General features: G+C 34.7%; 2 protein-coding genes and 1 long non-coding RNA gene across 3 annotated transcripts in view; 2 read left to right on the plus strand and 1 right to left on the minus strand.

The window, feature by feature from the left end:
• LOC136833212 (uncharacterized) overlaps positions 1-26,280 on the minus strand; it is a 218,780-nt gene that overhangs the window by 166,661 nt on the left and 25,839 nt on the right. Inside the window, exon 2 of the long non-coding RNA XR_010851379.1 lies at positions 7,347-7,376. This is a non-coding gene — a long non-coding RNA (uncharacterized lncRNA). The remainder of the gene's footprint in view (positions 1-7,346; positions 7,377-26,280) is intronic.
• On the plus strand, positions 3,448-5,206 carry LOC136833504 (pro-resilin-like). The gene is made up of 2 exons (XM_067095732.1): positions 3,448-3,526; positions 4,441-5,206. Exons 1-2 carry the CDS (start codon positions 3,448-3,450, stop codon positions 5,079-5,081), a joined length of 720 nt encoding a protein of 239 aa, XP_066951833.1. The 3' UTR covers positions 5,082-5,206.
• Positions 10,692-14,524, plus strand: LOC136833505 (pro-resilin-like). Its single transcript, XM_067095733.1, has 3 exons — positions 10,692-10,696; positions 13,064-13,260; positions 13,810-14,524. Exons 1-3 carry the CDS (start codon positions 10,692-10,694, stop codon positions 14,403-14,405), a joined length of 798 nt encoding a protein of 265 aa, XP_066951834.1. The 3' UTR covers positions 14,406-14,524.

Raw genomic sequence — 26,280 nt, forward strand, 5'->3', positions numbered from 1 at the left:
ATATATATATACATATATAATATATACATGTATATATACATAATATACATAAACTTTGTATATCTATCTAGCTATCTATCTATCTATATATATATATATATATATATATATATATATATATATATATATATATATTCACAAATATTCAACAATAAATATTGTTTAATATAAATTCAATACATTATATATATATATATATATATATATATATATATATATATATATATATATATATATATACACACACACACATATACACATTCAAATATCTATCTATCGTTTAATATAGAACTATTACACTATACATACATACATATACATACATATATACATACATACATACACACACACACACATATATATATATATATATATATATATATATATATATATATATATATATATATATATATATCCTTTCGCTAATTTCATAAGGCCTGAGTCTAGTTGTAATTCCTTCCACAGATCACAGAAGTGTTTTGAAAGGCCACTAACTTGATTTCTGAATCATTTTTATCAAGACAGCGTTATCAACGAGACACATAATCTAACAGCTTAACAATTCAGACGACGAATCTGAGCAAATTGTAATTAAAACTGAATATGGGTGAAAATGTGCAATAAGATCATGTAATTCAATCTGATTTTAAAAAGTAATAAAATGGTTGAGTACCTAAAGATGTGGAGAGAGGGTCCTTATTTCAAAGGGGTTAAGTTTAAGGGAGAGCGAGGATTTCAACTAGGTTGCCTCCCATTTTAAAGCATCAGTGCAAAGTTCCAAAACTAAACGTTAATGGCGAACCTACTGAATACCATGTTACAATTTCAGTTTGATTAAAATCATCTTAGAATTTAACCTAACATTTCGAGTTAGCTACTCTGGGGAAAACGATAATTTTTTTTTCATCAAAAAAATAACGTACAGGGAAAAGTTTAGATTTTATAAATTTTAAAATAAATTCGAAAATAATATTGAATGAGACAATGGTCCCTATTGGTCAAGAATAAAATCAATATTAGGAAAACTATTTGAGATGGAGATCATGCCAGGTAATGAACCATCAACTGTAACAAAAGGATTTACATATCTAATACTGGGATGATCTTGAGTATGGGAGAAGCAACACATGATGGCATAAGGCCAGCTTAATCATCGACAGATGGCAATTTAAGATATATCATGAACATTGGCAAGTTATTCTGAGTCTTATTTCAAGAAAGGATTGTCAGATATATGTATATTAGTAAAGCCCAGCATAACAAATGACTCGCCAAAACAAAAAATGTAATACTGTATACAGTAATAGGGGAGATTGGATTAAGGATAAGGAAAAGGGGCAATTAATTTGGATATAGTTCTTGACGAAAACAAGTATAAAAGAATTTGGCGATGTGCTGGAGCCATTTGATCAACAGAATGTTAAGGAATCAAGAAGGCATACAGTTTGGACCAGACGATTTATAAATCTTCCAAGAAAGCATTTTGCCCAAGTTACGACCAAGAAATGTTGGCATGAAAAGTTACCGTTTAAGGGTTACTGAAATTGTGGAGAAAGGAATACCTAAATGGATGGCTTCTCTGGGGAGGAGAAAAAAAAAAAAAAGCCTTCCATCTTGACAGAATTAAGAAAAAGCTACAGTCTCAGGAACGCAGATTTATATACTGTATCCATAGACAACGAGTCTAAAGGTTTCATTATCGTGGCCTCACATTCTACCATAAAGCACTAGGAGACACTGTTGACCGATATTTAGCCGGGACGCGACACCAAAAACCTTTGAACTTGCTGGGGGAACTTATAGACATTAGTTGTGCTTTCTGCTTTACTACAACCATTCAGACTGAAAGCCCTACAACCGGGTGGTCAGACTGAAAGCCCTACAACCGGGTGGTCAGACAAAGCTCTACAACCGGGTGGTCAGACTGAACTTGATTAAAGTAAATGGGGGTTAAGGAAGAAGTGGGTTCAACAGTTCCAAAATAAAAGCAAAGGTGAGAATGAAATAAAAACTGAGAAGCCAGTTACTACAACTGCCACAATATTGAATTGAATATAAAATATAGGCCAAAGGCCAAGCGCTGAGCCCTACGAGGTCATTCAGCGCTGAAACGGAAACTGACTGTAAAAGGTTTGAAAGGTGTAACAGGAGGAAAACCTCGCAGTTGCACTATGAATCAACTGTTAGGAGAGAGTGGAAAGTAAGATGGGAGAAAGAATATGAATGGAGGTACAGTAAAAGGAACGAAAGGGGTTGCAGCTAGGGGCCGAAGGGACGCTGCAAAGAACCTGAAGTAATGTCTACAGTACACCGCATGAGGCACGCTGACGGCACTACCGCCCTACGGGGGCCACAATATTGAATGTGAAATCAATATTACAAAGGATGAATTCAACAACTACAAATATAGTAATCATTAAAAATATATATAATTATTAAAACCACAAACAATTTAATAAAGCAAACAATACACATAAGTTTATATATAAACAATATAGATATAATATAACTTGTAAATTATATATATATATATATATATATATATATATGTAAATATCATATATACATAATATATATATATATATATATATATATATATATATATATATATATATATATATATATATATATATATATATATATATATATATATCAATATATATAATACACAAGTTATATATACTGTATATAAATTTTTTATTTTGTTTATATTATATATATATATATATATATATATATATATATATATATTATATCAATATATATATCTAACATATATATATATATATCTATATATATATATATATATATATATATATATATATATATATATATATATATATATATATATATATATATATATATATATACAAATGACCTTCCCAATATTTTGCCTTTACTACGGCAGAACTAAGCAACTCTCCGATGGGAGAAGAAGCAACAGATAATTGCACTGTAGCTCACGACTGCCTAAGGATTAAAGCCTTACGTAATTAAATGTAGGCTTAGGTACGCAGTCTAGAAGGCGTAATTCTTGTTTTTCTGGGTCGAGTGAGAGGTGGAACGTTTAGTTACGATTTCTGCAGATGCCCCAGGCTCTATGGGACCAACTATATATACGCTGTGGTGGGTAGATGCAGATCATAACACAAGCATTCCTCGTTACTGAAGTCTCCTTGTGGTTTCCAGTTCTCAAGTGTTTTCATCGATCTCACAACCTCACTTTCAGATATGAGAATCATCAACATTTTAGGTAAGTTCCTCTTTCTTTTATAAAAATTATATATATATATATATATATATATATATATATATATATATATATATTATATACACACATATATGTGTACTGTATATATACATATAATTATATATATGTATATGGTACAGAACAGATATGAAACCAGGCATTTCGCGAACTGCTGGAAATTTCAGGCAGATAGCGAAATGCACTTAGGGACATTTGATCCTCCCAGGGTTAGTACTAAACGCGGCGGTTCGTCGTCTCTAGTACCAGCCCCTGGGGGTTAAGTGTACTTCGCCGTGTTTAGTACCACCCCTGGGGATTAAATGACTCTACGTGCATTTCGCTACCTGCCTGAAATTTCAGGCAGTTCGTGAAATGCCTGGTTTCGCTATCTGCCTGTAACATATATACATACATACATACATACATACATACACCACACACACACATAAACACACACACACACACACACACACACATATATATATATATATATATATATATATATATATATATATATATATATATACTGTAGAATGTACTGGTCACTTTCTACCAGATAAGTGGAACTGTAATAACCACAATGTTCTCTTCACTCTTGAATTCTTCACACATTTTAGATACGCTTGTCACTATAAGTCTTACATCCAAATACAAGAATATATACACACATATATACTGTATATACACATATATATATATATAAAATATATATGTATATATGCAGTATATATAGATATGTACATACATATTTATGATCTCATTATCGCAAGAAAAATTAAAAATTATATTTAAACTGTGACCGGTTTCGGCTTTATTTCCAAGTCATTATCGAAGATACAGAGCCAAAACCGGTCAGGATTTCCAGCCTGTCTTTAATTTTCTTGGTGGTAATGAAAGGTGTATAAATCACGCATCAGAGTAATCACCCCCATTATATATATAATGGGTATATATATATATATATATATATACATATATATATATATATATATATATATATATATATATATATATATATATATATATATATATATATATATATATATATATATATATATATATATAATATATACACTTGTTTGTGTCTTAACTATAAACATAAAGTTAGGCAATTCCGTTGGAAAAATTACATGTATTTCGCATGCTTGGGATAACGTAAAATTTATAACTTTCTTAATCATTATTTGCAGCTCTTGTTGGGGTTGTTACCGCCCAGCAACTCCCGTCCAGCAGCTACAGAGCGCCAACAGGCCAGTTTACAAACGGCTTCAGCCCCGTCAACGGGAGAGTTAACGGCAACGGAGCTCCACCGAGCAGGTCCTACGGTGCTCCTAATGGAAGATTCGGAAGTGGAGGTGAAATCGGAGAGCTAACTGAAAGCATCCCCGGAGGAGGCGTCCCTGGACAGGACTATCCTATCCTGGCCTCTGTCCCTGATACTGGCTTCTCTTGCGATGGCCAGAATGTCCCTGGGTACTACGCCGATACGGCCCGTGAAGCCGGCTGCCAGGTCTTCCACATCTGCCAGGACAGGCCCAGTGGTCGCCGTCAGCAGGACTCCTTCCTCTGCCCCAACGGCACCATCTTCAACCAGCAGTACCTCGTCTGCGACTGGTGGTACAATTTCGACTGTTCCTCTGCCGAAAGCTTCTATTCCGTCAATGAACTCATTGGGGTCGAGGGGAACAATGGGGGATACAGTAACGGGAATGGCAACGGAAGATTCGGCAATGGTAACAGAGGATACGGCGGTGGAAACGGAGGGAGAAACGGAAATGGCAGACTGAATGCAATTAGACAACCTTCCAATTCCTATGCAGCTCCACTGTGAAAAAAGCGACTGAAGATAAATGAAGTTACGAAAGAGGCTACTCTATTTAAATCGAATTATATTCTCTGTCTAAATTCTAAGTGCAAATAAAACTAATAGTTAAAAATATGAACTTACTTTAAATCACCCTAGTTACAATCCCCGTCACATGAAAAAATAATGAAATATTTCAAATCATGCATGGATAAATTTTTACCACCTGTTAAGAAAAGTTAAATTCAAGTTTAATGATCAGAGCTGAGACAGAATTTACTGTTTTATATGAAATAGTTATTACTGGACTCAGGTACTGAGAATTTACAGCATAAAATCAAACCCATATCATATTTTCACTAAATATGATCATCTAAAATTGGAATAGATCATAAGTAATCGCAAACCTCTAGCAAGGCAATTCAACAAAGTTACCCAAATATTCTGAGTTACTTTCTTTTCTATCCTGAATACAAAAAGCAATTAGAAGAGTTCCATAAAATACTATTCACCATTTAAACTTTTTTAACAAACACCAGGAGCTATTGTTTCTTTCACACAAATAGCAAACAATATCAATAAAACAAACAATAAATATTCCTGAACCCAGGCATACTCGGACCCACACCAAAATTTGGTAATTTAGTGAAGTGTTCTCTCGGACATGCAGAATATTGAAACAAAATCCTGATTTTCGTTCGTTTGTTTTCACATACTCCTGTTACAAAGAAGGCAAACAAACAAACAAACACACAATACGTAACAAAAGCATACTGAATGTACTTTGTATATAGCACTTATAATAAGAGTACAAATTTCATATAATTTATATGGTTGCACGTATACTTCTCTATATATAACATCTCAGTTACATATATTAAACATTTGATAACCTACTTATGGAAATAACACATAAAAGATCACCAGACAAATAAGCTTGGACAAAACTTTACCAAGTAATTATATATTTGAAAACCATTCCATATAAAATGGCGTTCCATTAATTAAAGTTGATAAGAAAACAATAACATGCAACAAAAACTACCAAAGGGTAAACCAAATCTACGATGTCGATAATAAAGTATTATCAGGATCTCTCTCTCTCTCTCTCTCTCTCTCTCTCTCTCTCTCTCTCTCTCTCTCTCTCTCTCTCTCTCTCTCCTGAATAACGGAATTACTGATATTTGACTGTTACTTGGGGAGTAACTGAACTAAATAAATCATTACACTGAGCGATTTCCCTTATAGAACATCATTCATTAAAACTTAATATCCATTAAATTATTTTATACGTGTTAATCCTCTTATAATATATATATATATATATATATATATATATATATATATATATATATATATATATATATATATATATATATATATATATATATATATATCCATGGAGCAATATATGGTGGTGATATTTAGACATCCACATTTTCTTTAAGCCAAATTCTTACATATAAAAAGAAACGAACCCAAATTAAAAATGGCATTTAGAAAAACAGCGTTACTTTAAAAACTTACGAAAGACATCGTAGGTTCTTCATGGTGCTCACCTTTTCCAAAACATATTGCCAGAGGTACCTGACATCAGACTGTCCAGCCCTTACTCTACCTCGAAAAACTAATACTAACGACAATTAGGGGCACAACCCAAAACTACTTGCTCGGAAATAAAGTACCCCGAGGACAAAATCACGTCGTTCTAATGACCTCGGTACGCATGTTGAGATGCCTATCACGACTAAGAAAACAATCCAAGAATCTTAAAAGCCTGTTTTTTCTTTTTTTTTACAGGTTTTCTCGCTTTTCATTATTAGGACCTCTCGTACTAATATCCTTCTGGTCAGAGTTCAAGACATGAAGGTCAAGTAAAATCGAACGGACAAAAAGCAAATCCTGCCGTACAAGTTCCTTAATCACAACAACATTATCCTATAGAAGATATATACAAGGTCTTTTAAGAGTATATTTAAAGGACCTTGGATATAATATATAGAGACAAATGAAGACGCTCAAGCTATCGAAGATTAAATAGTTATGGGATACAAATTCTTTTTCATAGAACAGCATTCCGAATGAAATGAATTCGCTGAATTCTGAGAAAATACCTATGGCAGACATTGAAAGTACACCGGAAAGGAATAGAGCTAAGTAGATGGTAGTCAATCATATGATGGTTGTCATTAACATTCCTATCAGTAAAAATGCATAAATAAAATTGTGAAACATTCCAGTTTTTAACTTTAAAAAAACAATAGTAGAACCATAAAAGTATATAGTACTTACCTTTAATAACAAAATTCACGGTAGTAATACCTGAAAAAAAAATAGGATATAGTTAGTCGTGAAATAACCGATGAATAATTTTAAAATCTAAAAAAAAATTAACTACGTTTAATTACAGCGTTTCATGGCTGAGAAACTACCGCAACAGTTCTGAACTCATTTATCGTAAAATATATGTAAAACGAGCTCATAAAAACATTCTCAGCACACGGCCAAGAAAAACTACGTAACGAAACTGTTATATTGTCATCCCCTTATGTTTTAACATCATTAATATGCCGTTAAAACAGAAGAAAGGAAAATTAAGTTTTCGTTAGTGTAAACGACAAGGGTCAGAAATTATTTTTTATAATGGCAACATTTAAGCGTTAATAAGTTTTGTAATTCTCCCACTAGGTTACGCAAGATCCATGCCTGTGTGAAAGTGGGGGGTTGAGCGCAGTTTTATCGCTCGTAACTCGTAAACCTGGCTATGATGAAGCCTGGAGCATTTCTTAGCAGTATAAAGCAAGGGGCAGAGGGTCATAAAGAAGGCTAAGACGCAACAGAGTATGCAAGCTCACACAGTTTCTAAAGACCCCTACTATGATTTGAAAGACAGATCCATTAAATTTAGGCCTATTATGCTTTGAAAGACAGAACCATTAAATTTAGGCCTATTATGCTTTGAAAGACAGAACCATTAAATTTAGGCCTATTATGGTTTGAAAGACAGAACCATTAAATTTGGGCCTATTATGGTTTGAAAGATAAAACCATTAAATTTAGGCCTCTTGTGGTTTGAAAGATGGAACAATCAAACTTAGGCCTCTTGTGGTTTGAAAGACAGAACCATTAAATTTAAGCCTCTTGTGGTTTGAAAGACAGAACCATTAAATTTAGGCCTATTATGTTTGAAAGACAGAACCATTAAATTTAGGCCTATTATGGTTTGAAAGACAGAACCATTATATTTAGGCCTATTATGGTTTGAAAGACAACCATTAAATTTAGGCCTCTTATGGTTTGAAAGACAGAACCATTAAATTTAGGCCTCTTGTGGTTTGAAAGACAGAACCATTAAATTTAAGCCTCTTGTGGTCTGAAAGACAGAACCATTAAATTTAGGCCTATTATGGTTTGAAAGACAGAACCATTAAATTTAGGCCTATTATGGTTTGAAAGACAGAACCATTAAATTTGGGCCTATTATGGTTTGAAAGACAGAACCATTAAATTTAGGCCTATTATGGTTTGAAAGATAGAACCATTAAATTTAGGCATATTATGGTTTGAAAGACAGAACCATTAAATTTAGGCCTATTATGCTTTGAAAGACAGAACCATTAAATTTAGGCCTATTACGGTTTGAAAGACAGAACCATTAAATTTAGTCTCTTATGGTCTGAAAGACAGAACCATTAAATTTACGCCTATTATGTTTGAAAGACAGAACCATTAAATTTAGGCCTATTATGATTTGAAAGACAGAACCATTAAATTTAGGCCTATTATGATTTGAAAGACAGAACCATTAAATTTAGGCCTATTACGGTTTGAAAGACAGGTTTAGTCTCTTATGGTCTGAAAGACAGAACCATTAAATTTACGCCTATTATGTTTGAAAGACAGAACCATTAAATTTAGGCCTATTATGATTTGAAAGACAGAACCATTAAATTTGGGCCTCTTGTGGTTTGAAAAAGACAGAGCCATTAAAAGTAGGCCTATTATGGTTTGAAAGATAGAACCATTAAATTTAGTCTCTTGTGGTTTGAAAGACAAAACCATTAAATTTAGGCCTATTATGGTTTGAAAGACAGAACCATTAAATTTAGGCCTATTACGGTTTGAAAGACAGAACCATTAAATTTAGGCCTATTATGATTTGAAAGACAGAACCATTAAATTTAGGCCTATTATGGTTTGAAAGACAGAACCATTAAATTTGGGCATATTATGGTTTGAAAGATAGAGCCATTAAATTTAGGCCTCTTGTGGTTTGAAAGACAGAACCATTAAATTTAGGCCTACTATGGTTTGAAAGACAGAACCATTAAATTTAGGCCTCTTGTGGTTTGAAAGACAGAACCATTAAATTTAGGCCGCTTATGGTTTGAAAGACAGAACCATTAAATTTAGGCGTATTATGGTTTGGAAGACAGAACCATTAAATTTAGGCCTATTATGGTTTGAAAGACAGAACCATTAAATTTAGGCCTCTTGTGGTTTGAAAGATGGAACAATTAAACTTAGGCCTCTTGTGGTTTGAAAGACAGAACCATTAAATTTAAGCCTCTTGTGGTTTGAAAGACAGAACCATTAAATTTAGGCCTCTTGTGGTTTGAAAGACAGAACCATTAAATTTAGACCTATTATGGTTTGAAAGACAGAACCATTAAATTTAGGCCTCTTACGGTTTGAAAGATAGAACCATTAAATTTAGGCCTATTATGGTTTGAAAGACAGAACCATTAAATTTAGGCCTCTTGTTGTTTGAAAGACAGAACCATTAAATTTAGGCCTCTTATGGTTTGAAAGACAGAAACATTAAATTTAGGCCTATTATGGTTTGAAAGACAGAACCATTAAATTTAGGCCTATTATGGTTTGAAAGACAGAACCATTAAATTTAGGCCTCTTGTGCTTTGAAAAACAAAATCATAAAATTTATGCTGTAAAGCAAAGCACTGGAGCACTTTCAGTCAATCAGAACTTACGACAATGAAAGTAAAGAGAGTTGGACAGTCAGATAAAGAGATCTGGAAAATAAATGACAGAGTACAAGGATTTAAGGTAAAACTGGGAGAGTGCTCCGTAGTTGCACTAAGTAGTAATAGTTAGAGAGGTCGGACAGCAAGTTGGAAGATAGGAAGCGTGAACGGATGTAAGGGCGAAAGGCTAAAAAAATAGGTGCAGTTGTGGGCTGAAGGGACAACGCAAACACCCTTTAGTAACGCCGACAGTGCAACGCGCGAGGTGTAATTACGGCGGCAGCCCCTAAGGGGTACTAACGCTTGACATAATAAAGCAGATTCTCTAAATACACACCAATATCAGGTTTGCTTTGACCTGGTCACTTAGTAAATGCTTAAACGTACCTCAGCATATAAAAATTATATTAATTATCCTAGACATGAATTACATCGTACAGTACTATCGGTTTTCAGTGACTGACTTGTGTTTATAGATTTCGGTAAAATGTTATTCAATTTCTCAGTACAAAACGTATTTGGTTACTCTGAAAGTACCTTGCAAATCGAAACGCCTACGAACTTGACGTATAATTATCTGTTCTTTTTTATATGCCATTAGCGCAAATAAATAAATACAATAATGCAATCATAAATAAAAACACGCCAGATAATGCCGTAAGTTCATTGTTAAATAATTCGCAAAGCTTACTGTCGAGTCACCTGAGGTAGAAAGCAAAAAACAAAAACCCTCCCAAAATGGAACAGAAGAATATAAAAAATAATTTTCAGAACCAACTTGCAGGTAAGCTCTGAACCAGCAAGGAAACGACATACTGACCCACTCCAAACACCATTAAAATCACAATTATCCTTTGAGGCAATTAATGCTTGCGAGACGCGCTTAACTTCAGATCACATCCGGGAGTCTTGCAGTCTTTCCCGAAGGGATATTACTTAACTCCGCGAGTAGGGTCAAGGGATCAATTTAAAGACCTGACATCATTTGTTTCTGGGTCGGGTGAGAGTGGAACGCACAGCCATGAATGGTTCGGAAGCCTCGGGCCCATCTCACAAGAAGCATTTACAAAACATCTGCCCAGAGATGAACTGTTCGCTTCTCGTTGCGCATTTTGTTTAAGCGCTTCAGCGTTCTTTCGATAAATCATACGCTTACACTGCATTCAAAAAACTATTTTCTAGTAGAGTTTTAACGCACATAAACGGCATCATGTATTTCTTTCAAGTGTGTTCCTAGCGGTTTTAAATAGTCAATGTTTTATCCTTCATTTCAAAGTTTTCTTGAGTCATGAAATTATGCAACTGTTATTCTCCATTTCATTAAAAATTTATCATCTATGTCTATCAATTGTATATGTCTGCATGCTTATGGCGGAGGCCCTCCTATAGGCCTCAATTTTAATGAACGAAAGCAATATTCCCCCTCATTTTATTCCAACAACAATCTTTGAAGTAGGAAAACGTATACATTATAAATAAAATTTCACATTAGACTCACACTTGTTCCCTTTAAGTGCTTATTCATTTTAACATTTTGAGTCACAATAATAACACGACTTTTCCTTAGGTTATGATTTTCCAGAAGCCTTAACTAGTTTTAATAGAGCTCCTAACGAAGGGTTTACCAGTTTATCTTAAGACATCAAGGGGGACTGGTCACTGGGAAAACTTAATTATTATATTGGCTTTGGGATGATTTAAAGTCGATGCGCTCTTCACCTTGATTGCGCAGACACATAGCATTCAAACAGACGATTTTTCCGATGAAGACTGATAATTTTGACCTTCATGCACACACACAACATATATATACACACACACACACACACACACACATACACACACACACACATATATATATATATATATATATATATATATATATATATATATATATATATTATATGAAATATATGATTTCATTATTTTTATATGTAATATATTATATATATAAATATATATATATATATGATTTCATTATTTTTATACTATACATATATGTATATATATATATATATATATATATATACATATATATATATACGCACACACACACACAAACCGTTCACCGCCGCATGGAAAAATAATGAAGTCATATCGAAAAGCTTTCAACATAATCAAACTGATACTGGAAGCGGTTACTTACGCAAGTCACAATTATGAAAGTGCTTATATCAAAGTCTCTCTGACCAAAATAAAATCACAAGGGATTTAAGTTTCATAAATGTAGGTCAACTATTCTACCAGACGGTTGACCTAAGTTTTATGCCTGTGACTGAATTCATAACCATGCAAAAGAATATGAGACAATACAATTATACAATAACAAGTAAAAAATGCACCGAAGTTTTTTCGGCGCAATCGAGTTTTCTGCACAGCCGCTACGGCGTATAATCAAGGCCACCGAAAACATATCTATCTTTCGGTGGTCTCGGTATAATGCTGTATGAACCGCGGTCCATGAAACTTTAACCACAACCCGGTGGTGGCATATCCTATATCGTTGCCAGAAGCACGATTATGGGTAACTTTAACCTTAAATAAAATAAAAACTACTGGGGAGGGGCTGCAATTTGTATGTTTGATGATTGGAGGGTTACTGATCAACATACCAATTTGCAGTCCCCTAGCCTCAGTAGTTTTTAAGACCTGAGGGCGGACAGAAAAAGTGCGGACACAAAAAAGTGCGGACAGAAAAAAGTGCGGACGGACACACAAAGCCACCACAACAGTTTTGTTTTACAGAAAACTACAAATCCGTATTAAGGGAAAATCAATAAATGGATCGTAAAGGATCGGTTTCATCAGAAAGCACAAGACCAGCATCCAAGTTTTCATTTCAGAATCTCAAGCGTGAGAGTGACCTATCGAGAGGAGAAGCACCACACCCTTTTGGAGAAACGCTTTCATTAACATACCCAACATCCAGTCTGCATTCAAACAATCCCGACGGACATTACGCCATGCGAAGAGGAGCACGGTCATGAGAACCTTTTAGAAGCCCTGACTTCTTGTTCATTCTAGGTCAGGTAAGAGGTGGAATTCTTGGCTGCGATTTCGGCAGGAGCCTCAGGCCCTTCATGAGGATCTATATATACGAACAGAAGAAGAGACGCAGCATCAAAGCCTCCTCTTCGCCTTCTCCTGGTACTTCGTCTCTTCTGCTTCACTGAAAGTCCTTTTGGTTTCGGACTTCAATATGAATCTCATCTTGATTTTGGGTAAGTATTATAAGCTGAGAACTGCTGTCCTTTCATTTCTATATTTGATATGATTCTTTGCAACACTTGATGTCGTCCACTTGCAATTGTCCGTCCTCTTCTCCTTCAAAAACCTTTTCAAACAATTCGCCATAATTCCATCTTGACTGTCAGCTAGTATTGTAATTAAACAATTTCAATTTTGGTTTAGAACTTGACATTTGTTCGTTAACTGTGTTGCTCCAACTAACACACTGTGAATACTACATAAATTTTCTAAGCCTCAGCAGTGACCTTCATATATACTTTGCAAATACAGTTACCTGTCAAGGGCAATATCAAAAGAAAAAATCATGTGGATGTAAAACACCTGCTATTAACATGTCAGGTATGGTCTGAATTAAATCCCTACGGCTCAAATAACGCCATTTGGATAAATAATGTGAAATATATTTTTATTAAAGAAAACTAATTTTACAATAAAAGGGATGCATAATTTTTTTGTTGTGGGAGGTGGGAGGGCTAGAATTCATACATTTTTAACCTCTTCTGACATCTCTCTACCTGCAGCTTTCGTTGGGGTCGCACTTGCCCAGCAAATTCCTTCTAGCAGTTACGGCGCTCCTAACGGGAGACTGCCCAATGGACTCAACGGCGTTAACGGTAACGGTGCTGCTCCGAGCAGAACTTACGGCGCTCCCAATGGAGTAGATTCTGAAATCACCTCCCTGGCGGAGAGCATCCCCGGCGGTGGTGTCCCTGGAGAGGATTACCCAATCTTGGCCGCCGTCCCCGACACCGACTTCTCTTGCGACGAACAGGCCGTCCCTGGATACTATGCAGACACCGCTGACGAAGCCGGCTGCCAGGTCTTCCACATCTGCCAGGACAGGCCCAGTGGACGCCGTCAGCAGGACTCCTTCCTCTGCCCCAACGGCACCATCTTCAACCAACAGTACCTCGTCTGCGACTGGTGGTTCAACTTCGACTGCGCTGACGCCGAGTCTTTCTACTCCGTCAACGAACTCATCGGGGTTGATCCTAATGCTGGATATGGTAACGGCAACGGTAACGGTAATGGGAACAGAAGGAACGGGAACGGGAACGGAGGGAGGAACGGCAACGGAAATGGAGCTCCTGCGAGCTCATATGGAGTACCTGCTTAAAAGAAACTAGGTTTCTTCTTGGATCTCACGGCTTCCCAACAGTAACTTGTAGATGTCTCCATTAAAAATTATTTTTATGTATCTTTGTTAACAGGAAATATATTTTGCATAAATAATTATATTTGCATTTGATTACCATGCAGAGTAATGAACCAAGAAAGGGCTGAAAGCAGGGCCTCAAGAAAAAACAATTGTCGTAACAGTAGACGACATAAATACATATGGTATATTTTGAAAAATCAAAGTAATTTGAAACATCTCACCTTAACTGGCAACAATTCTGGAACTCTGACATTCCACATAAATATCCAAATAGCATAAAAATCTATTTAAAAACCAAAACTTTACTTTAGTTTCATAGATATCAAACAGCACGTGCACAAATTTGAAAACAAGGTTTCAAACTATAACCGACAGAAAAACAAATAAAATAAATATCCCATGCAAATACAAGCAGACTGGAAAAACTGCAGTAATCACTTTCCCTGAATCTGATATGCACGCTAAAATAACAACTTCAAAAACCGATTACGATTATGTTCTCTGATAACAACGCAAAAAAAAAAAAAAACTATCAAGATTAACTACTAAGAAAGAGCTGGCAAGACCATTCTAATAACACAAATGCCTGTCCAAGCGCAGCAGCGAGACTGCCGATGAAAGAACCGATAGAGACGAAACCCGGTTATTAAAGAAAAATTATCATGTTAAGGGCAGGAGATAAGACAACCAGCGGTCTCCTGTCGATGACTGACGCGGAGCTATTTCACGCCTCATCACACTCCTTGCTATCCCTCTCGAGAATCCCTTACTTCAGTACTCTGCCATAATTATTATTTCCCATTTGCTCATTATGTTTTTAAATGGCTGGCCATCAGGGTTATTATCGTTGCTTCTTATCGTCTGATGGGAAAAATTGCATGATTTCGGTCGGTTTTAGCCTTCTCTGACTTTTGAGAGAGAGAGAGAGAGAGAGAGAGAGAGAGAGAGAGAGAGAGAGAGAGAGAGAGAGAGAGAGAGAGAGAGTTTTACTTACGCTGCATATGTTCCCTATTATTATTAAAAATAACATCGCTATACTGTTACTGCATCCCAAAAAATATTAATAAGTAACATCATGGTATAAAAAACTTTCAATTTCTTGAAAGATACTTTTTGTTTGTTTAGAAGAATTTACTGACGTTTAAGAGGTCATCCCATCTCAGGCTAGAGTATTTCAGTTTTACATTGATCTTAAACTAAAATCACCAGTTCTCCTAACGGTAACTTGAGCCATACTTGCCTTCCTTAAGTGTAGGAAACGAAACAGTCCCCTTGTACCGGGTCTATCATATCATGAGGTTTGAAAAAGGAAAAACTTACCTAAGTTTTACTAAGGTACAATACTTGAGACTGACACCACAATGGTTACCACAACCGCTTTCCGTGGAAGGCCGTAATTCATATGCAGTCTAAATCACCTATTATTAAAACAGGGAATTCTCTCTCTATTTGAATTTTAGAATGAGTTTTTTATACAAATGCCTTCCAAGCAACGGGGCTATAGTTTATTTTCAGGACACACACTTTTTCTTCCCGCTATTTCTTTTTGGTCTTTAAGCCATAGATAAACCAAGGCAAACAGCTACCATTTTCTAGCCAATCTTCTCTTACAAAATTCGATGGAACAGTGCCAATGACCACTGCTGTTACTGCAATGACAGGTCATCCATTCAATTAACCTGGCATGTCCAAAAAGGGTAGCGATCGAATAAACCCTACGTCCCTTGCTCGCGCGACTTCACCTTAACTTCGCGTCCCCGGTGCCATCATGACTTTTATATATATAAACATAATAATAACCAAGGCATTTTGGGTGAGAGATAAGAATGAAGCATTCATTTGTAAATCGTTGGGAGGAAATATAAACCCCAGTTGTATTAATGCTATTATTGAAGACAATACTATGGTAACTTTCAAAATCTAACCATAGGTAAGAATGGTTTATTATTTATGTTACGCGAATTATGCTCAGGAAGTAACACACGAAATAACAATGATTTCTTCCCTATGACCTTCTTTCTCTCAGCACTACCAGAAATCCCACTTGTCAAATATTACACTGAAATTCAATCTGAAAATTAATTATCTCGTGGTAATCTAAATGTGATCATATAATACAGGCAGGATCTCCCAGGTTTAATAGTAAAAATTTATAAATCCCCATGCTGAAAATAATAGACCCCACGAATATTTACTGCCTACTAATAAATACTTCTGGAGAAGTGAAAAAAGACAAGTTCCTTTACAAACGGATCTAACTAAATAGGCAAAAGTATGAATGCAAATATACAAACTAAACTATTCATAGAAATTAATAAAAAAAATATTCAGACACACATGCTGTAATCTACACCTCTCAGGATGACTCGCTTCCTATAAAATATCTTTACTGTCTATCGAAATCCATGGTTACTTATTAATATCCTTTTGCGAAAGATTGTCAAACCTTCTTGTCTCGTTCCCAGGAATACGTAATCTTCCAGCTTATATTAATCCTAGCGTCCACAATCCACCGTTAGGCTTGAAAACAAGCAACAAGCATAACGCCTAACCCCATTTCAAAAGCAACCTTATTACAATGCTTTATCATCCTGGTCCCTAACTCGTAATCATGTTACTGTGAATACTTTGGAAGATGCTGACATTTAAAGCCGATGACATTAAGTGTTTAATTGCTTGGTGTTCCTACGTATGCCCTTTTAGCACAGAATTCTTCTCTTCCTTCGTTGGACATGTTTGCTTTTTATGCGGTGGTGAACGTACATTGAATATAAAGAAATTCGTGGGAGCATTTAATAAATGCCCGACATGAAACCATTTACCATTATTTTATAGGTCCAAAAATTAAATAAGGCTCGCTCTTAGTAGAGAATATGGCGAGGAGTTTATCAGTGATAATTGAGTTTTGGCACCTCGCTTACCATACTCAGAAAATGTCAGTCACTCTTTGCATCAGGAACACGTATTTGCTAACTCTACGTCTTAGAAGCTTCTAGGCTCTGAAACCCTTATATTAAATTCTTTATCAATTAACAATGGGCGTTTACAATCCGTAGACTATACATTACGTTCTTAGATAGTGTCACTGGTACTTTTTTTCAATCGATTTTCAAGGACCAACGGACACGGTTAGCCCCTCAATTATTACAAAGGAAACGAATGCATAATACCTTAGGAATAAGTCAGACAAAAAGTTTACTGGTGTTAAAATAGACATAAATTATCTTAAATTATCTTACGTCGCATACTAAAAGCATTCATGAACGTCAGCATACCCTTGGAAAATTAAATCCTGATGAGAGTTTTAAGCAATACTGATATATCTAAAATAAATTCTGCAAAAACATTTATAACTGAATCAATTTCAAAATATAAGGGTGTATGAGGGAATAAGTCTGATTAGTAAGATTATGACACTGACCACAATGGCATATGCCTAATATATATTATTAAAGATATATATATATATATATATATATATATATATATATATATATATATATATATATATATATTATATACATATATGACGGATAATGAAGCCATTCATCTCATAAACAACCCAAGTACGAGGTTTCCATGACAAAATACGTAAGCTTAATATTTCAGTCTAAAATTCCTTCATGAACAGAAGTCCAAACAAAATTTAGCTTATCTCTTTTTTGTTATCAAAATCGAAATTAGACTTTCATTCATTTAAAAGTATGGAGATTCACTTAAGTGAATTTACTTGGAGAGAAAGCAGCCAGCCACCAAAAAAAAAAAAAAAAATTTAAACCGAAACCAAGAACATAACAGAACGATCAAAGGAAGCCCACTTCTCTGCTCTCTACGACCCAAAGGGAACAAGATCGGACGCTACCGGTCATTTTACCGTTACTCTTTTTCGTTTTTTTGGACAAGAAGAGAAAAATAAAAAGTGAAAAAACCCAAAGATGATCACCTTCCTATTTTCCATCATCCAAATCATTTTCGCCGCGCACAGCAAAGGAGTGAAAGGGAACCTCATAACCTTTGCCATATTACTTACTAAAGCGGCCTGGCCAAATTATCTTTTATCAGTTATAAGCGCTCTGAAGTCATTATAAAAACATTTGACGTTTACTGTTTTTAGTTTGTTTTACTTTAATAAAAAAAAATTGGCTTAAATCACTTTGATGCTGATGTGTTATCAGCTTCTGGAATCTTAGAGTTGACCAGCAACCTTCACGAATTAGAAGCTGCTATTATCTAACACTCTTCTGTAGTACAGAAAAGGTTGAATCTTTTATCATTCATGCACATTTACACATAAATGCGTATGTAAATACATGCATGAATAATCAAACGATTACATAAAGCCATGGGAACTTAAGTCCCCATATCTACAATGCAAATGGGTGTTTACATTAATCAATCACGATCCAAGACCTGCTGACGTACATGGTCTTCATACAACCACACAATTACTTACACATCCACGTGTGTATGTGTGCACGACCGGCACGCTTTCCAAAAAGCTCGAAATTACAGAAAAGTTGACGATTCAATTTAAAATGACGCACTACGTAAATCGTTTATTCTTGCTTTATATTTCGATCCGAGCTGCAATTTAGTTCCGTCACAGAATCTCTCTATCTACCAGATATTTCAAACGAAGATAACCATTCATTCGTATGATTATCCGAAATGCAATCGTTCACAGCACAACAGGTAAGCTCTATAAAAAGTTTTTTTTTTTTTAATTTTCAGGATACAATGAGTAAAATACACAGGCGTTCCAATAGCAACTGTTGTCAATTGCAGTACAGCTGGGTGTGAAATACATTTTCTCAAAAAGTGACGATCGCATAAGTTAAGACTTCAAGCACTCAAGTAAAAATACATTTTATGGCTTTTTTATTATTAGCGCCTCAAACTATATACTATCTTATGGAAAATCCTGAAAACTTGCCAATAAATACATGAAAAAAATATATATAAACATATTAAATATATAAATATATATAATATACATACACATATATAATATATATATATAAAATATATATACATATTAAATATATAAATATATAATATAAATACACGTATATACAATATATATATATATATATATATATATATATATATATATATATATATATATATATATATATATATATATATATATATATATATATATATCCTTCGAAAATATCAACATTAACGGTAAAATTCCTTTACATCCGCAACGGAAAGCAATCTCAAATGATACCCGAAAACAAACAGATGAAAGTACTTATTTTATAACTCATCCTTGACGGGCACCGCTGCGAGCAGCCATGCCGAACCTATTAGCAACACCTCGTTAAGCAAATCCCGCAGTCGCAACTCCCGAGCGGCGACCAAATGCATTCATAACACGATTCCCAAAGCTGGAGCTCACAATGAAGAAATCAGCTACAATGTTTATTTATGTAGTACATAAATTATGTAAAACAGATCTTTATTGCCGCTAAGAAAGAAAGAAGAAAAAATTAAGAAGAAAGGGTAGGGGCATGTTATAGGGATGTGGGAGTCATGATCAAACTGCCTTAACTGTATGTAACTGGGGCTTTGTGTGTTTCGCACGTAATGGCATCATCAACTCTCGGGTTCAAAGCAGTTTTCAAAGGTCGTCAATTAACAAAAGCATTACTTAGTATGTGTATAGTGTTTTCATTTTTATATATATATATATATATATATATATATATATATATATATATATATATATATATATATATATATATTATATATATATATATAATATATATATATATATATATATATATATATATAAATATATTATATATAAACAAATATATGACTTTTATCACATCACCGTGATTCATATACAATCAGTGCCGAACCTACAAACGTCCTTTAATATCCAATTCGCAACTCCCGAGCGGCGACCAAATCGGAAATAATATATTTCCATATATGTTACCGAAGGGGATGTTTTTTGGTTGATAATAAGTTCGTCGTCCCGTGGGCTCGAAAACCAACGAAGGACAAGGACTCAGGACTACAGTGGACGCCTTAACTCACACGGCCAGCAACTAAAAATTCCCTTCGGTAACATATATCATCAAAATATATTATTTCAAAGGTCGTCAATCAACGAATTGATATTAAAGTATAGTGTTTTCATTTTTTTATATATGATTATATATATATATATATATATATATATATATATATATATATATATATATATATATAATCAATCCATCGGGGTATTAATAATACACCATAAATTCAATCATTATATATATATATACATATATTATATATATATATATATATATATATATCGTATATATATATATATATATATATATATATATATATATATATATATATATATATATATATATATATATATATATACTCATTCAAGGGCTAATCTTTATTGTTCGAAAGGTAAGTTCTGTACCAGCCGGAGGTAAACTGTTCACTGTCTAAATGAGGCTTCCTTCAAATAAAAATAATACGAGCATAAGCAGATGCCTTGGTGATACCAGCAAGGATTCACTGAGGAGGAGGTCTCGATATTTAGTCCGATTCTTAAACATACCATAGACATTCTCTGAGTATTCTTAATCACCCAAATAAATATTTCTCCGACTGGACATTTTCTTCATGAGAGCATTTCTTGCCACACAATATTAAAAGCCCTGGGTCAAACAAATGTCCAGGGAATATTCTCAATCATGCAAATAAATATTTCTCCTACTAGACAGCTTTCTTCATGAGAGCTATTCTTGCTACACATTATTAAAAGCCCGAGGTCAAAATGTCCAAGTCCACTCTATTAAGCGCAAGTTACGAACGTTTTACAAATGAAGCCGTCTCGTAATCGGATCACATCACAAAGGAAATTACGTCACGCACTCCCGGCTAACGTCATGCATAATCAGGTTGAAGCCTCGTGCATTTTAATTGAAAGCATGAGGTATGCTTATTCCAGACCATCTATAAGATATTATCAAATGAAGGATGATAATACGAGGACTTACTTGTAATGCAGACTAATGAGGGAATGAAATTATGCTTAATCTCCTAAGTTCTTTTGAAATAATTGAATTACAGAATTGTTCATGCAGTGACGTAGATAACACATGGAGCTGCTTGATAGTTGATCATTAATAGTTCTGCCATTTCTATTTCAAGGTAAAGATGTATATATAATTGCAAATTATATTCGGAATTTCTAATCATCGCTTTTGTTCTAAATAAATGAGCCTTTATCTTTGGTTACGGCCGACTGCCCTTTCTTTTTATTTATATAAAAAAATATTATGCGCTGAGTCGAGAAAAAATTAGTATTTTTTAATGAATCCATCGGAGTATAAGGCATACACCCTAACTTCAAAATTAGTATTTTTTAATGAATCCATCGAAGTATTAGGCATACACCCTAACTTCAAAAGTGGTATTTTTTTAATGAATCCATCGGAATATAAGGCATACACCCTAACTTCAAAATTATTATTTTTTAATGAATCCATCGGAGTATTAGGCATACACCCTAACTTCAAAAGTGGTATTTTTTAATGAATCCACCGGGGTATTAGGCATACACCCTCACTTCAAAATTAGTATTTTTTAATGAATCCATCGGAGTATTAGGCATACACCCTAACTTCGAAAGTGGTATTTTTTAATGAATCCATAGGAGTATTAGGCATACACCCTAACTTCAAAATTAGTATTTTTTAATGAATCCATCGGGGTATTAGGCATACACACTAACTTCAAAATTAGTATTTTTTAATGAATCCATCGGAGTATTAGGCATACACCCTAACTTCAATCATTATGTACTACAGCAAGAACCAATGATCTCCCACACTGGCGAAGCAATTTTTATTTATATATAAAAAAATATTATCCGCTGAGTCGAGAAAAAATTAGTATTTTTTAATGAATCCATCGGAGTATTAGGCATACACCCTAACTTCAATCATTATGTACTACATCAAGAGCCACTGGCGAAGAAATTTGTACTGGAAAACAATTACAAATGCAGCTGAAAATTTGATGCACGCTTCTCTCTCCAAACAGTGTGAAGTGTGAACACAACATCCCAATCAATCCTGACGACTAAACAAGTAGTTTAGGGGTCCAAGATGCATTCCTCAGCGTCACGCCGGATAGTCGGAGTAACTTCTCCAAGCCTGTGAAGGACGTTGATTAGCCGTTGAGGTCGACAGCCCATGGCGTATCCTTTACTCAGACTGGCAATTTTCCAAATCTTCCGCCATTTTCCTTCGCTCGCTCTTGTTCGAATTCATAGGATTTTCTTTTAAAGTTTTGGAAGAGGAGTAGGAATATGAATTTTTTAATATAACAATTTTCTTGGAGTCATGGTGATTTTTCTGCTTGTGCATTTGTCTTATGTTACTTCAAAAGTCACAGATATCTATAAAAATATAGGGGCATTTGCATATTTGGGTATTTTGAGGTCAGAATTGGACATTACTGTCTTGGCATGTTCTTCGTAATATGTTTCATGTACTTCTCCAAATAACTCACCCACACCTACGTAGGAGAGTTACCTACTCCTATTTAGAGCATAGGTTCTGGGATGCTACCGACATTCAAGGGAAAAAAATCCGACAACGGTAGAATTAAAGTCCTAAAGCAAGTGAGATTAAGATAATCTCAGTATAGGAAAACGACAAAAAATATCTAAATTTTTGCCAGTATTACATTATACTATGCTCCAAGTTCTACGAACAGCAAACTTTTAACCGAGAGTAACATCATTTATTGCCAAATACTTTGATGCATTAAGTACAATTCCAGCAGTGCATATTAAATCACGTAGCGGATGCATGATAAGAGACTACTGGGACCGCGAGTCATCGTTTTTCTCAAATATCTTTCAAACTAATAATTTGATCGAAATGGTACTTTGACACAGTGTACAAGACACCTCCCGCTAATTTTTGGTAAATGGTTTTAATTAAGGCGTTTACTCTTGACTTACATGGCGTTGCCAAGCATCGCCAAACTATGCACTCGAGCGTCCTTTATCCCCATCCCGTCCCTCCCTCTCCCTTCCCCTCCTCATCCCTCCCTCAACCCATTTTCCTGGCCTCCCCATCTCCGCTCCCTCTTTCCTGTCTATGGGGGATAGCGGACGTTCGATTGCGCAGACCAGTCCTGCTGACTCATGCGACTTTGCCTTTAAAAGTCAAGAGTAAACGTCTTAACTAACACCAGCTGATAATGCACTATATTACCAAAACTTAGCGAGGGGTGTCTTGTACACTGTGTCAAAGTACCAATTCGATCAAATCATTTTTTTTTAAAGATATTTGATAAAAACGACGACTCGCGGCCCCTGAAATGGATAGTAGTTGATAAATACTCGGTTATACTAAATTTGAGCCCGCATACTATTTCACCGCACTTCGTGTTATTTTGCTTTTAGACTGGCACCTGTTTCATTCCGTATCAAGGGAAAGCAAATAACTGGTACAAAAATTGCATCTTCAGCATTATGAACAATCAAGTTTCCTTCATAAACAATCGTGTCAGCTGGTAAATAATATATAAAACAAAAGGTAAAGACAAACAAAATACAATTACCGTTTGCAGACAGACCTAACACAATTTAATTACAGTTTAGTAGCTATTAGATTATCCCGAATTTTTCATGCTTATTATCACTTAACTAAACACAGAGGAACGCTAAAGCTGGAACCTCTTCCGGTTCACCTACCTAAGATACTGGAACATGTCAAAAGAAATGATAACAAACTCTAGTGATGAAATAGGAAACTGCCTGGCTTCGTATAACATGTGCGCCATGAGTTTAACAATGATCCCATCGATTTGCAAATAAAATCCTCGTCGTAACTCACGGCTTCTTGGGATAAAGCTGTGATGTGAATAAATATACCTGAATGATATAACAAAGGCGAGAAATATGGCATAACAATTTTACCCTTACGCTTGATAGTTTAATGCCTAGTTTTTGCTTAACGCCAATACGCTGAAGCAAGGAACTTCAGAAAAAAATTCCCTATTCAGCATTTGGACTACCGATAGTAAAGGCACAAGAATAAACCTTATCTCTATTCAGCAACTGGACTACGGTTAGTAAAGTCAGTACTGAGCTTCAGTAAAAAATTAAATTATAAATATAACTGTAATACATAAATCACAGATCCTTTGCCTGGTAATATCTCTTGACCAGTTCCGATTGCCAAACTAATCCAGACTGCACTTACGATTCACGATTTAATATCATGACGGCCAAAATCCAACCCTACAAGTTTAGTTTTCCTCTCTCTCTCTCTCTCTCTCTCTCTCTCTCTCTCTCTCTCTCTCTCTCTCTCTCTCTCCACTCATGGCTACTCGCGAATAAGAATATGATGACGGCAACATCAAACTGTACTTATTTTACTCTAAATCTCCCCCCTTCCCCCACACTCCATTTCTCTCTCTCTCTACACATCTTTAACTGACAGCGTAATTTTACCCAGTTTCATTTAGTTCCATTTCTGTCTTAAAACTTATAAGTTTTAGAGGCCATTTTCCCCTCCTTTTCCGCTAATAACAAGAGCTACAAACTGAAACGTCTTCAGCCTACAATTAACTTCGGAATATACAGATGTCATAAAAGTGACTCCGAGAAAAGAAATGAGTTGTAAAAAATCACCTGGGAACTTTATTACCTAATGGATGTTAGCAGTCCCATCTTTCTGTTTGTGTACACACACTGAGTGAGTGTATATATATATATATATATATATATATATATATATATATATATATATATATATATATATATATATATATATATATATATATATATATATATATATATATATGTATTGTATATATACATAGTAAAAATATCTCAGCGAAATATTAACAATCCGTTACTCTCTCTTTTTTCTCTTTCGAGAACGCAATTTATCTTCCTGTGTCATAAAACATGCTGCTATCTTTTTTTTTCGATTTACTTCAAAGCACGTTTCACCTTCATACGGCGCTCTCAATTCTGCCCGAAGATGACCTCAAACAAGCGAAAGTGACCAAACTATCCGCCGGCCCCGTGAGGTGAAGATCATCAGTGGGTATATGCGCCGTACTGCCCCACTGATTCACCTATTGCGGAATAATACACTTCTTCTTCCTTGAAGGAAAGAGCTTCCTGGAGAAGTGGCCTAGGTGGAAGGAAACGAAGTGGATGGCCACCTCAGAAGGAGAGAGAGAGAGAGAGAGAGAGAGAGAGAGAGAGAGAGAGAGAGAGAGAGAGAGAGAGAGAGAGAGAGAGAGAGAGTCTAAAACATAAGCTCTATACACTCTCTCTCTCTCTCTTTGCACAGACAAATATGAACACCTACATATATGTAAGTGTATACAGTATATATAATATATACACATGTATATATATGTGTGTGTGGTGTGTATACACATATACATGTATACTATATATATATATATATATATATATATATATATATATATATATATATATATATATATATATATATATATATATATATATATATATAATATAGATTTATATATATATTTATAACACACACACACACTATATATATATATATATATATATATATATATATATATATATATATATATATATATATATATATAGTGTTTGTGTGTGTGTGGGTGTGGGCGCGGGCGCGCATTGAAAAAACAAGAGATCCACAATACCCATCTTATGTCAAGCAAAGCTTCAGACAAAAAAAGAAAAAGGACGAAACTGAAACGAAACAAGAAAAGGGCGAATGAGAACAGTTACTGCTCGTCTTCACGACAGTACCGGAGTACCAATTTACAT

This window comes from Macrobrachium rosenbergii, chromosome 51 (genome assembly GCF_040412425.1).
Source record: "Macrobrachium rosenbergii isolate ZJJX-2024 chromosome 51, ASM4041242v1, whole genome shotgun sequence".
Taxonomy (NCBI): Eukaryota; Metazoa; Arthropoda; class Malacostraca; order Decapoda; family Palaemonidae; genus Macrobrachium; species Macrobrachium rosenbergii.

What these genes read in the sequence shown, in the direction of transcription:
- LOC136833504 (XM_067095732.1), top strand. Translation starts at nt 3,448, where the DNA reads ATGCACTTAGGGACATTTGATCCTCCCAGGGTTAGTACTAAACGCGGC. An exon ending in TCTAGTACCAGCCCCTGGGG is followed by an intron (nt 3,527 to 4,440) that starts GTTAAGTGTACT and finishes CATTATTTGCAG; the next exon opens with CTCTTGTTGGGGTTGTTACC.
- LOC136833505 (XM_067095733.1), top strand. An exon ending in GAATCTCATCTTGATTTTGG is followed by an intron (nt 13,261 to 13,809) that starts GTAAGTATTATA and finishes CTCTACCTGCAG; the next exon opens with CTTTCGTTGGGGTCGCACTT.